We start from the raw sequence: 12,934 nt of genomic DNA on the forward strand, positions 1-12,934 counted from the left end.
TGTTGATCTGGGTAAGAAGTTTAGTCTTAACCGTGGGTGTAGTGGAGAGCGGTGGAAGAGTTTCCACAGAGTAAGTGATATGGTATGATCTCCATTTTGAAAAGACTTCTCTGGCTGTTGTGTGTGGAAAACGGATTGGAGGTGTGGAAACCAGCTGGGAGGCCTTCCAGTAGTCCAGGGGCTAATCATGTTTTTTCCGAGTTAATGATACCTGAAAGGAGAAGAGTTGTAGCAATTACACAGGAGGCTGAGGTAGGAGAAACGTTTGAGCCTGGGAGTTTGAAACCAGTCTAGGCAACACCATGAGACCCTATTTCAATCCTTGACTCTTTTTCCCCCGTCTTTTCAGTGCTGGGATTGAAACTAGGACTTTGTACATGCTAGGCAAGTGCTTGACCTCTGAGCTGCATCCACAGTTCTACAAGACCCTGTTTCAAAAAAAGAGAGAAAGGAAAGGTTCTGTGGTCCTATTTAGGGCCTGTGTAACTCAGTGTGCATTTTTCCATTTCTCTAGGCTCAAAGAGAGAACTGAGTTCCAGTTCTGAAATTCCTCCCAAGAAAGTAAAGTGGTCAAGCACTGCCACCTCTCCCAAATCATCCTTCCTTGTGGATGGTGACAATACTGAGTCTGAAGATACCTTGAATTCCCCTGAGAGACTCAAAGGTAAGAGTCAGGGTTCATCTGATTCTAGACAGGAAAGATGGGTTGTCTGACAGTGTTTGGGACAAAGCCACCATAGCTCCAGCTGGAACGTCATCTCCCCTTGCACAGCCTCTTCCCCAGCCTCAGGTGCCCCCTCATTCCATCACCACCTGGCCTGGAGGTGCCTTACCTCACCACCCAGAGCTGTCCCTGTCTCTCCCTGCTGTTGCTCTCAGCCTGGTGTCCAGATGGCCTGGTTCCTGCCTCAGTGCTCAGCATAACCCCCTGTGCACAGAAGACTCACTTGGAGGGATTTTCAGCCTCGGGTCTTTGCTGAGTCTGTTCCTTGGCCCAGAGCTGTCATCTTCCTCTGCCCTTGAATGCACCTCATTTCCAACACTCAGAGACCCATCCTGGGAACCCTCTCCTGAGCACAGCAGGCTCATGCAGAGGCCTCCTGTCACCGCCCCCACAGAGCCTTTCCAGCCTCTGTCCTGCACCCCCAGTGCCTAAGGCTGTCCTCATGGGCTTGTTTGTGTCACTCAAGGCTCCACGTCCCTTTCAGGCTGGGCGTCCTTCAAAGGTTGGGACCAAACATGACTCATCAGTGCTTGCCAGCACTAGGGAAGCTTGAAGACCTCGGGCCTATGTCCTCAGAACTGGCTCCTTCCTTCCAGGACTCAGAGCCTCTTGTCCACGTGTACCTTGAGGGGTGGTGGGGAGGAGGAGGAGGAGGGGGAGGAGGAGGAGGGTAGGTGGTGTTATCTTTCCCTGTGTCAATGTCAGTCCCACCACCCCACTCTCTTCTCGGGGCAGGGACTTGTCAAACCATTTCCAGGCCTTTTCATACTCAGTACAGGGCCAAGCCTGTTTGAGGATGTTTTGGGGTGAACATCTGGAATGTCCTCTTCTTCATAGAAAACTTTTACTCATCTAACAAGGCTCAACTCTAACCTCCCTTCCTTTAGGAGGGCTCCCTGGACTCCTTCAGCAGTCAGCCTTTGTTCTCTGGCCCTAATATCCCTCAGTACTGCCCCTTCTCAGACTCTACTCAAGTGGCTGTATCTTGATTAGACTTCCCCACCACACGGGGAGCTTCTGAGGGAAGAGTCCAGGCCTGACTCATGTCTAAGCCCCCAATGTCGTTACAAAGGACCTGACCCATAGAAGTCCCTGAAAGCATTTGCCCAGTGAGTGGGTCGGCAAACAGTGCCATGTGTGTTGTTTCATCTGCATTGACTTTCCTTTTCTGATACTGCCTTGGCTTTATCGAGACCATCCTCTTGCAGGGGCCTGCAGAAGACCCCCAACCCCCAAAAGCAGCCCACAGTCTACCAGGCGAAGCCCTCAGACCCTGAGGCGAAGCCGAGTGACCACCTCACTTGAGGCTTTGCCCACGGGGACAGAGCTGACGGACAAGAATGGGCAGCACTGGAAGCTGGGGACCCTCCAGACGAGGAACGACCAGGGCATTCTCTATGAAGGTACTCTGTCCAGTCAACCAGGGCCTTGGCCACACTGGGCCACTTCAACGCCAGGACAGACTAGAGAGGGCGATCCCCTTTGGAGAATGGGGATGGAGCCATGACTCTAGCTGCAGACCTGTGTCCAGGCAACTTTGTTTTAGACTCAGGACTGAAAAGTTACCCACTTGAGTGAATGCAGCAGTCTGTGAGTAAGGGGACAGAGTGGCAAGGCCTGCAGCCAGTCAAGAGCGTCTGCCTGTGTGAAAAGTGTGCTGCCCCATGATTCTGACTGCTGACATTAGGAGTGCAGGCCCAGTGACCACATGAAAAGGTCACTGTCATGCTCAGCCTGCAGAGACAGTTGTGTCCCCACCCAGAACTTGGGTAGGATGTTGAGATTGGTGATGTCATCCACACCAAGAAGATAGGTTTATTGCTTACTTAGTTGGGGTCTGGTGAAGAAGAGTTCATACCTTGGGAGAGTAAGGGAAAGAGGCAGCTAGGGGTGGGGCTGGGGTGAGGCTTCATACGCAGCCAGTGCCTGGCAAAGTTTGAATCTTCTGCCAGCTCCAAAGAGGGAGCACCCAGGCTTTCATAGCAGCTTGCCCAGTTGTTGGCCAGAAGGGGCAGGGCTTAAAAGCTGTTTGTTGTCAAACCTCAAACAATGGAGTCAGACTCTGTGACAATGAAGAAAGTAAGGGTGGCAGTATTGTTGGTATGGATGATACCTAACATTCATTTATTGACTGCGTATACAAGGCTCTTTTTTTTTTTTTTTTTTTTAATTGTTGGTTGTTCAAAACATTACATAGTTCTTGATATATCATATTTCACACTTTGATTCAAGTGGGTTATGAACTAAGGCTCTTTTTTTATATGCCCTTTTTGTTCATAGTTTTTGGGTTTTTTTTAATGTTTTTTCTAGTTGTCGATGGACCTTTATTTTATTTATTTATATGTGGTGCTGTGAGAATCAAACCCAGTGCCTCACACATGGTAGGCAAGTGCTCTACCACTGAGCCACAACCCCGGCTCTGAAATTTTTTAATTAAGATACAATTCATGTAACATAAAGTACAAAATTTAGTGGCTTTTAGTACATTTACAATGCCATACAGCCACCTCCACCTTCTAGTTCCAGGATGTTTCCCTCACCTCAGAAAGAAATCCAGTACCAGCTGGGCATGGTGGTGCATACCCCTCAGCCCAGCTACTCAGGAGGCTGAGGCAGAAAGATCGCAAGTAACAGCCCAGCCTGGGCAACTTGTCAAGACCCTGACTCAAGTGAGAAAAAACAGAAATTTTTTTAAGGCCTTGGATGTAGCCTAGTGGTAGAGTGCTTGCCTAGCATGTGTGAGGCTGGGTTCAATCCCCAGTATCACAAAAAAGGAAGGGAGGGAGGGAAATCCAATATCTTTTAGCAGTCACTCTGCTATGGTTTGAATATCATTGCCAAAATTCATATTGAAATTTAATCCCCATTGTGAGGTAGTTAAGAGGTGGAACGAGGTGGTAACCTTAAGAGGTGATCAGGTCATAGGAGGACTCTGTTCTCGGGTATGGGCTGTGTGTCCCGCCATTCATGGATTAATGAATTAATGGGCTCCAGTGCAAAACAGGTGTTCCAGCATGTTCCATGTTAGCAGAATGGCTGGGCTTCTATGTCCCTTGATCAATCATTGGATATAGGTTGACCCAGGATGTGGCCTAGGATGGAGCTACTGCAGAAGATACACTGAATTCTCTCAGCCATAAGCTGGAACAGCACATAGAAATTGTTGTCCATTAAGAAAGCCTGTCAGAGACTCAGGGCCCAGGGTGGTTATGGGGGCTAGTCAGGGGGCCTTTGCCTAACTCATACCCAAATCCCAGACTCCCAGAAGGACAGCAGGTGCTCAGCCTAAACCACACTGATGCACAAATGATTTAGGCCAAGTGAGCCCCTCTCATCAGTTAGGGAATGCTAGGCACCCTCCTGAAATTCAGTTTTCAGACCTTGGAAGGTCTCAGACCTGTAGTGTTAACCCTTTCCTGCACAGCTGGACATTCACAGAAAGAGGAAGCAGGAAAGGAGCTGTTTGACAATAGGAAGGAGCAGGTGAGGAGGGCAAGGATGCACTTGCCTGTGGGAACCCAAGAACTAGGACTGCTTCCCATGGCTGGGAAGGTTGCAGATCATGGCTTTGACTTTTTCCTCAGGTTTGGACCTTGCTCATTGTTTCTGTTTCTTCACAGCTGAGCCTACCTCTGCCCTTGCCTGTGGGTCACGCTGTAAAAACAGATTCTCACTCAAACTGGTGAGTGGCCTCTGATGGCGGAGCAGCTCAGAGGGGAGGGCTTGGGATTTTGCAGATGCACCATCAACTCCTGAGACCTCTGACTCTGTCTATGAGCAGGAGAGTTCAGCTGGAGCCAGGGTGCCCCTGACCCATCAATAGTGGCAGGACCCTGGACAGGCAGGCTCATGGTTCCTCATCTCAGGCTTCTAGGAGACCCGTGTTCAGGCATGCCCTGCATATGACATTTTCTGGCCTTGTAACCCAGGCAAGCACATCCCCTTATCAGTATCAATAACACTTACATCTTGTGGCCTACCTGCCCACTACTGCCAGCCTCATACCTGGCACACATTTATTATGTGGCATTGTTCTGGGTGTCAGAATCCAGCAAAGAACCCATCAGATGGGGTCCCTGCACTGAGGATTCAGTGAAATCATCCACAGTGTGTGCTTATTAACAGAAGGCTCAGTGTTCATGAGTGGCCCAAAGGAAGGAGTAAAGGGAGAAAGCGAGAGCAGCCACCAGCCACGTGGGTGAGAGTGGCCTTCAGCACAGTGCAGGTGCTTATTAAGAGGGCATCGCCATGGTGCTCAGCCCCCTCCTCAACCCTGAGTAGCTGGCATCATGGCAACTTGTATTTCCTTCGCTGAACTTGTACCTAGAAAACGAAGGACAGCTGGGTTGAGTGTCCCCTTTCAGCCCTAGACACAGGCTGTGTTGGTGGTTTGGAGCATGGCTCTGGGGCTTGACTCACTGATGACAGGTCACATGTGCTCTTGAGAGCTGGTTATGTGCCTGGCCCCAGAATTTCACAAGCACCACTTTGTTGAATTGATTCAACTTGCCCCAAGTCTTATGGGATTAACACAGAGTCCCCATTTAACTGTTTTCTGCACCATTCAGATGGCACCTGGCACACAGTGACCTATTCCTGTCATTATAGCTACTGTCATCACCACCCCACACAAGTGTGGCACAAGCATATCTGCTCCTGATGCGTCTGTCTGTCCCATCCGATCAGGCTTTCCTTCGACCCAGAAGTGTGTGGTGCTGGGCTGTGTGTGGCTCAGGTCTAGCTGTGGGGGAAAGACAGCAACATCACAGTCACATCAAGGAAGGGGACATGCTTAGGAGAGGAAGCACAGAGCCTGGTCACACCCAGAGCCTTCCTGTGCCTTGGGAAAGGCAGTCTGCTCTGATGTGTTTGGAAGGGTGGATGCTTCATGTCCAGTCGTGTTCCTTCATTCACAAGCCCTTCCTGCAAACTGGCACTGGAGACATCTGAAGAGCTGGGTTGCATCTAATTCCTGCCTTCAAAGAGCTCCCTAGCAGGGAAGGGGGCCCTGGGGAGGGGTAGATCACATGAGATTAAGAAAGCCTAAAAAAAAAAAAAGAAAAAAAAGGAAGGCCTAAGCAGCTGTGCTAACATCAGCTCTGACTTACCAAGTGCTTACTGCATGCGCCCACAGTGTGGGGAGGGTGCTAGGAAGCCAAGAAGAAAAGACACAGGACAAGAGGAGGGTGGATGGGGACAGGGAACCAGGCCCTGTGCTGTTCAGTGCAACTGGTTTTGTTGGTTTTGTTTATGATTTTCGGTATTGGGAATTGGACTCAGGGCTTCACACGTGCTAGGCAAACTACCTTCCACAGTTATGTCCCCAGCCCAGCACCTAGTTACTAAGAGCCCACATGTGACAGATCCTGGGTTGAGTTTCACAAACACTATGTCCTTGAATTCTTTCAATAACCTTGTAGGATGGCTGTTGTGTTCCCATTTAACTGATGAGGAAATGGAGACTCAGTTGCTGAACCAGAGACAGCCAGCATGCAAGTCACTAGGTTCACTGCTGTATCCCTAGTGCTCATGACAATGCTTAGGATACTGGGAGGCTTTGGAGAAAGAAAGAAGTGGGGAGCGGGGGATAGGGGTGGGGAGAATGGTTGTGTTTGAACCTAGCTGAATTTGACCCTGTGCTCTTAAGAACTCAGCTGCACTAGTTGTTTAATTAAAAATATTTGGTTACACTAATATTTTTAAAAAGACCCAGCCAGGCATGGCACACACCTGTAATCCCAGTAGCTCTGGAGACTGAGGCAAGAGGATTGCAATTCACCAACATAGTAAGGCCCTAAGCAACTTAGCAAGACGTGTCTCTAAATAAAATATTTAAAAGGGGTAGGGATGTGGTTCAGAGGTTAAGTGCCCCTGGGTTCAATCTCCCATACCAAAAAACAAAACAAAACAAAACAAAAAAAAACCCCAATATCAATAATGGGTTAAGCAAAATAATATTTGATTACTTTTTTACTTAAAAGTCTGGGGCAGGAGAGCCTTCATAGGATATAGAGCCTTTTAAGGATATAACCTACAAATTGCCCACATTTCTTTTGCTCATAAACTCATTGGCCAGAACTTGGTCATATGGTCATTCCTCCCTGCAGAGGAGGCTGGGGAATGTAGTTGGTAGCTGAAGGCCACATGTCTAAGAAAAGTTTGTGGATCCTATTGTGAAAGAAACTTGAGCATTCAGTGATTGCTCAGTCTCTGATTTGTGCTCACATGCAACACCCTGGAGAATTGGGTTCTTGATAAATGTGGTCATTGCTGGCATTACCCTGAAGTATCAGTGGTGACTTGGGGCCCTTGTCTAAGGGAGTTCAGTGTGACATCCTCTGCCCTCCTGTCCCACCAGGATGCCAAGGATGGGCGCCTGTTCAATGAGCAGAACTTCTTCCAACGGGCCGCCAAGCCTCTGCAAGGTATTCCATGGGGAAGTGGGTCAGGGAAAGAGTGAGGGGTGCCAGTCTGTCACAACTAGCCTTCTAGTGGTGTGAGGTGGGTTAATATCCCATCTGTGCCCACAGCTGGACTCCTGTCCTCCCTCAAGGCTCATACCAGCTCTCAAGAGTCAAGTAGTAAGTTTTTAGGAGTGTTGCAGGCTGGCTGTTACACACAGCCACTGTTAACAATTAAATCATGTAAACTTACAATCAAATGAGTTATACTGAAAACAAAGTTAATAAAACACTTGCAAATTCATCATTTCGTGCTTATTCTATTGTTCTACCATTTGTACTCTTGGGGTTACTTACATCGGTTGCATCTGTTTAGTGAAAATACTGCACAAAATATTGTGCTTCATCTCAGTCTATATTCAGTCACATCCTCTTTTTTTTTAATGTTGTTTTTTAGTTGTAGATGGCCAAATACCTTTATTTTTATTTATTTATTTTTATATGGTGCTGAGGGACAAACTTATTGCCTCACACATGCTAAGTAAACATTCCACCACTGAGCTATAACCCCAGCCCCAGTCACATCCTCTTGGCTTGAAGTTAGCCATGATGGGAACTTTTCTTTTTTTTAATTTTTTTGTTTTGTTTTATTTTTGTGTTTTGTTGTTGTTGTTGTTTAGGGTTTGGGGGGGTGTTTTTGTTTGTTTGTTTGGTTGGTTGGTTGGTAATAGAGATTTAACCCAGGGGAGCTTTACCACCAAGCTATAGCCCCACACTTTTTTTTTTTCACTTTGAGACAGAGTCATACTGAGTTGCTTAGGGCCTCAACAAGTTGCTGAGGCTGGCTTTGAATTTGCAGTCCTCCTTGCCTCAGTCTCCTGAGCCACTGGGATTATGGGCATGCGCCACTTTGCCCAGATATGGTGTGAGAACAAAACTACTAGCATGGACTGGCTTTCCCTGGGCATACAGGTGTTGAACTTGTGTCAGCACACCACTGGATCTGTACCACCCCATAGAGACCCTGGCAAATGCAGTGAGAGTGTGGCCATTGGGGACCTTTATTGGTCTTATGGGGTGGACATGGGAATGCAGAGGTTGCCCTGTTGTTCTTATACCTTCCTCTTATTCCAGACGTGTATATGTGTTCTCAGAAGTCACCTGTGTTCACCCTTGTCACCTGCAGACATGTATTACAGATGTTCATGGGTCACCCATGCCCACCCCCATCCCCCACCCCAAAGTTGTTGTCTCCAACAAGGAGGTTCCAGCCATGGTCTGGGCTCAGGCACTCTACTTCCTTGCCTGAGACCAGGCGGGCTAACACTGAGCCCCTGCCTCTGTTAGTGAACAAGTGGAAGAAGCTGCACTCAACGCCCCTCCTGGCTATCCCCACCTGTGTTGGTTTTGGCATTCACCAGAACAAGTACAGGTGAGTCACCTCTCTGCCACTCTCTGGAGGACCCTTTCCTTCTCTCCCTGCCTGTGCCTGCCATAGCTGGGACCTTGGAGCCACAGGTCAGTCATTACTTCCTTTCCCTCCTTTCAAGTCATGTTGGTTCCCAGCAACCAGAAGCTCTAGTCTCACCTAGTTCTGGGGCCTGGTGGTGCTCCAGCCAGCCTTCATTGGGTGGCCTGCAGTCCTCTGTGTCTCTACCTCTTGGGATGCACTTTTCTTCCAGGTTCTTGGTGTTCCCCAGACTGGGAAGGAGCCTTCAGTCAGCCCTGGATGAGAACCCGAAGCATGTGATTTCAGAGAAGTGTGTGCTCCAGGTGGCCTGCCGGGTGGTATGTAGCTGACAGCTGCTTAGGGTGTGGGGCATGGCCTGTCAGATCCTCATTTCTCAGCCTATTGATTTGTTGACACATCCATCCCTGCTCCAGTTTGCCAACATGGAGGCCCAGCAAGGTGGGTGAAAGAAGAGGGAGTTAGAACTGGTGTGATGAGCGTTGCCATGGCAGAGAGAGCCCCCCACCAGCCAGCTGAAGTTTAGGGCTGGATCAGGCTAACTGGTGGAAGTGATTTCTAAGCCAAGAGTCATTCTGCACAGTGCAGAAGTTGGAGCTAGAGATAAAGATATAAATTGCTTAACTAAGTTTAAGCTATTCTCAGTAGGAGAAGTGAGCAGAACTCTATGTACATGGGTGCTGGGTTATTTTTGCAGAGGGGCATTAATCACCCCATCTTCCCTCCTGAGCATGCAGTCAACTAAGAGAATGAGATGGAAGTAGATGGAAAGCCAAACATTAGCTCTATTGCTGAAGGTTCTATAAGCCTGATTAGGGAGGTATTGGAGTGTGTTATCACAGTGACTTCTTACTGCTACAACCAGAATTAGGCAAGCTTAGCCCCCCAGCCAGTGCTGGATGACCCCCAGGCCTGAGGATTCCCTTCACCTGGCTCTGATTCAGAGCATCTTTGCACAATCATGACACTCATAGAAATACTTCCTTTCTTCTTCCAGCTGGATGCACTGGAGTTTCTCCATGAAAATGAGTATGTTCATGGAAATCTGACTGCCGAGAATATCTTTGTGAATCCAGAAGATCTAAGCCAGGTAGAAGCCTTATTCCCTTCACCCCCAAAGGTCTCTGGGCTCAGGTTCCCATCAGTTCCCAACTCTCCATTTATTTCACACTGCTAATTGCAAACAAAGGATTCCTATCCATCTTTTAAAAAGAACTCCTTGTAATCAATAGAAAGAGATAAGCAACTTACTATAAAAACAGACAAAAGGTAGGAAAAACAGTTCACAGAAGAAGAAATCCGCAAGTCAGTTAAATATACAAAAAAGACACTCAACCTCCTTAATCATCATAGAAATGCAAACTAAGACAAGATACCAATTTCACCCTTTGAATGGACAAAATTAAAACAGTAATATAGCTGGGCGCAGTGGCACACACCTGTAATCCCAGCGGTTCAGATGGCTGAGACAGGAGGATCATGAATCCAAAGCCAACTTCAAAAACTTAGTGAGATCCTGTCTCTAAGTAAAGTATTAGAAAAGCAGGGACTGTGGATGTGACTCAGTGGTTAAGTGCCCCTGGGTGCAATTCCCAGTACCAAAAAAAAAGATAGTATAATCCTGGTAAGGATGTAAGGAAAAGAGAATTTTTCATACATTGTTGGGAATGTGAACCGGGCAACCTTTTTGAAAGTTACCTTGGAGATAGCAATCACAGTTTTCAGTGTCTCTTGTTTTTTGATCCATCATTTCCTCTTACAGGAATATATATATAGTATATGGTGCATATCCATAGGACTTTTCAAAAATATATTCATACACAAAAAAGCACAAATGTTTCTGACAAGAATGGTTGTAACTTTAATGGGAAACGCCTTAAGTGTGTATACATATATGTACATATTCATGTGTATATGTGTACATACATAATACTCCCAGTGGATTACTGATTAAATAGTAATTTAAAGTAAATTCTGTTTACTTTTTCAGGAAACAAATTTAGCATGACTTAGGGAAAAGTAATAAGAATGTGTATGTGTAATGTTTTGATCTATGGGTTATAAAAACTTAGGACTTTACTATTTTCAGGTGTAGCTAGATCTAGGAACTTAAGCCCTTCATTGGGAAGCTGCCTCTTCCATCTCTGGACCCTTCTTGCCTCCTCATTGCTCACTATCGGGCAGACTCTTCCCTCATAGTGACAAAATTGGCACTAGAAAATTAGGCTTAAATTGCTGATGCTCAGCAACCCCAGCATAAACAGTTTAGTGAATCCCCCTGAACAGCATGGCATGGGAGTGGGGGAAGGGCAGTCCCAGAGGAAAATTCAGAACTATGTATTACTCAGTAAGATTCTTCAGGGAAGCAGATCCAGCAAGAAGCGTGTATTATAAAGAGGTTTACTAGGAACCGGCTCACATGATTGTGGAGGTTGAGCAGTCCCAGGGTCTTCAGTGGACAAGCCTAGAGAGCTGATGGTGGAAGTTCCATTTAAAGGCCAGCAGGCTCAAAACCCAAAAAGAGCCCATATTTCAGTCCAGGTTCGAAGGCAAGAAATGCCTAGCAGTCAAGCCAGAAATCTCCTCTTACTCAGCTCTTCTCTTCTGATCACATCTTCAGTGGATGGGATGAGGTCCACCTGCATTAGCAAGGTCAATCTGCTGTACTTCATCTACCAGTTCAAATGTTATTCTCATCCAGAAGCACCAACAGAGATGCCCCAGTAATGTTTGGCCAAGTGTTCAGGTACCCCATGGGCCAGGCAGGTTACCAAATGGAAAACTGACCATCTCAAACTGACCAGAAGTGAGGATGAATGGGTCCTGCACAGACCAACCCAAGTTACCCACTTTCCATATGGTACAATAAGAAGCAGCCAGTATGGGCTGGGGTTGTGGCTCAGCAGTAGAGTGCTCACCTAGCATATGCGAGGCCCTGGGTTCAATCCTCAGCACCACATAAAAATAAATAAATAAAAATAATGGTATTGTGTCCAATTACAACTAAAAAATATTTTAACAAAAAGAAGCAGCCAGTAAAAAAATATGTGGTCAACTTTGTGTATTTCACAGATAAACATCTTACTTTTATTTTAAATTCAGTTAAGCTGAATTCACTGGAGCCCTTTGAGGAAGGGACTGTGTTATCATCATTTTGCAAATGGAGAAATCAAAACACAGAGAAGTTTCATAACTTGCCCAGGTTGCACCAAAGGGCTAAGCTGACATCTTAAACCAGACCCTTAGGCTTTGAGTCAGTGTCCTGACCACTGCTAAAATGCTGAAACCTGGGCACCCAACAGAAGGTGTTACCCATGTAGAAGCAAGAGCCCCTCCCTGCCCATGTTTTTTAACCTGGTTATTTAAAAGAAGCCATTTGGAATAATGCCTAAAAAACTCTTACTAGTAGTAGTTTTGTTCTGGGCAATGGGTTTCTGGGCCTGGGGAAATAGATGTTGGTTTTGGATCTTTTCATTTCAAGCCTTCCCAGGCTGTTTGGCATTTTTGCTACAAGCATGGCTTAGTTTTAGAAGTCTAGAAGTTAACCTAACATCTATATAGAATAGGTTGGACTGGGGTTGTGGCTCAGTGGTAGGGTTGAGCTCTTGCCTAGCATGTGTGAAGCACTGGGTTCAATTCTCAGCACCGCATGTAAATAAATAAGATAAAGATCCATCAACAACTAATAAAATTATTATTATTTTTTTAATGGAATAGGATGGGCAGGAATTGTAGCTCAATGGTAGAGTGTTTGCCTAGCATGTGTGAGACGCACTGCATATAAAGAAATAAAAACAAAGGTCCATCAACAACTAAAAAAAAAAATTAAAAAAAAAAAAGGAATTATTTATTTCAAATTATACCCACAAGTAGAATCTCTGACTCCAGAATTTGTGCTCTTAATCTTCAATTTGTATGGCTTCTCTCCACGTCCACAGGTGACTCTGGTGGGCTACGGCTTTGCCTTCCGCTACTGCCCAAGTGGCAAACACGTGGCCTACTCAGAAGGCAGCAGGAGCCCACATGATGGGGACCTTGAGTTCATCAGCATGGACCTACATAAGGGATGCGGTAAGAGGGCAGAGAAGGGACTCAGAACCATGAAACGTGCTCTCATACAAGGGAGTTCTAGGGCTCACAACTATAGATAGCAGACAGCCAGGCACAGAAGAGGTGTAAGGGCACCTTAGTGGGGACTTGGAACCATGGATGTGTCCTGGCCTCAGGAACTGTGAGGCTACAGTTCAGCACAAAGCACACAGGAGGCTGACACTAGGCAGTGGAGGAATGTAGAATTCAGCACCGGGAATAGTAGGTAGCTGGGCGCAGTAGCACACACCT

At 46.7% G+C, this 12,934-nt stretch overlaps 1 protein-coding gene across 5 annotated transcripts in view; it reads left to right on the forward strand.

Moving 5' to 3' along the window:
- Window positions 1-12,934, forward strand: part of Vrk3 (VRK serine/threonine kinase 3) — a 36,476-nt gene that overhangs the window by 8,519 nt on the left and 15,023 nt on the right. For all 5 annotated transcript variants that reach the window (XM_076839583.1, XM_076839584.1, XM_076839585.1 and 2 more), the window contains 8 exons: window positions 515-664; window positions 1,933-2,127; window positions 4,345-4,406; window positions 7,083-7,149; window positions 8,473-8,557; window positions 8,808-8,913; window positions 9,591-9,683; window positions 12,532-12,664. In XM_076839583.1, the coding sequence (XP_076695698.1) occupies window positions 515-664; window positions 1,933-2,127; window positions 4,345-4,406; window positions 7,083-7,149; window positions 8,473-8,557; window positions 8,808-8,913; window positions 9,591-9,683; window positions 12,532-12,664 (891 nt within the window). The remainder of the gene's footprint in view (window positions 1-514; window positions 665-1,932; window positions 2,128-4,344; window positions 4,407-7,082; window positions 7,150-8,472; window positions 8,558-8,807; window positions 8,914-9,590; window positions 9,684-12,531; window positions 12,665-12,934) is intronic.

This window comes from Callospermophilus lateralis, chromosome 18 (assembly GCF_048772815.1).
Source record: "Callospermophilus lateralis isolate mCalLat2 chromosome 18, mCalLat2.hap1, whole genome shotgun sequence".
Classification (NCBI taxonomy): Eukaryota; Metazoa; Chordata; class Mammalia; order Rodentia; family Sciuridae; genus Callospermophilus; species Callospermophilus lateralis.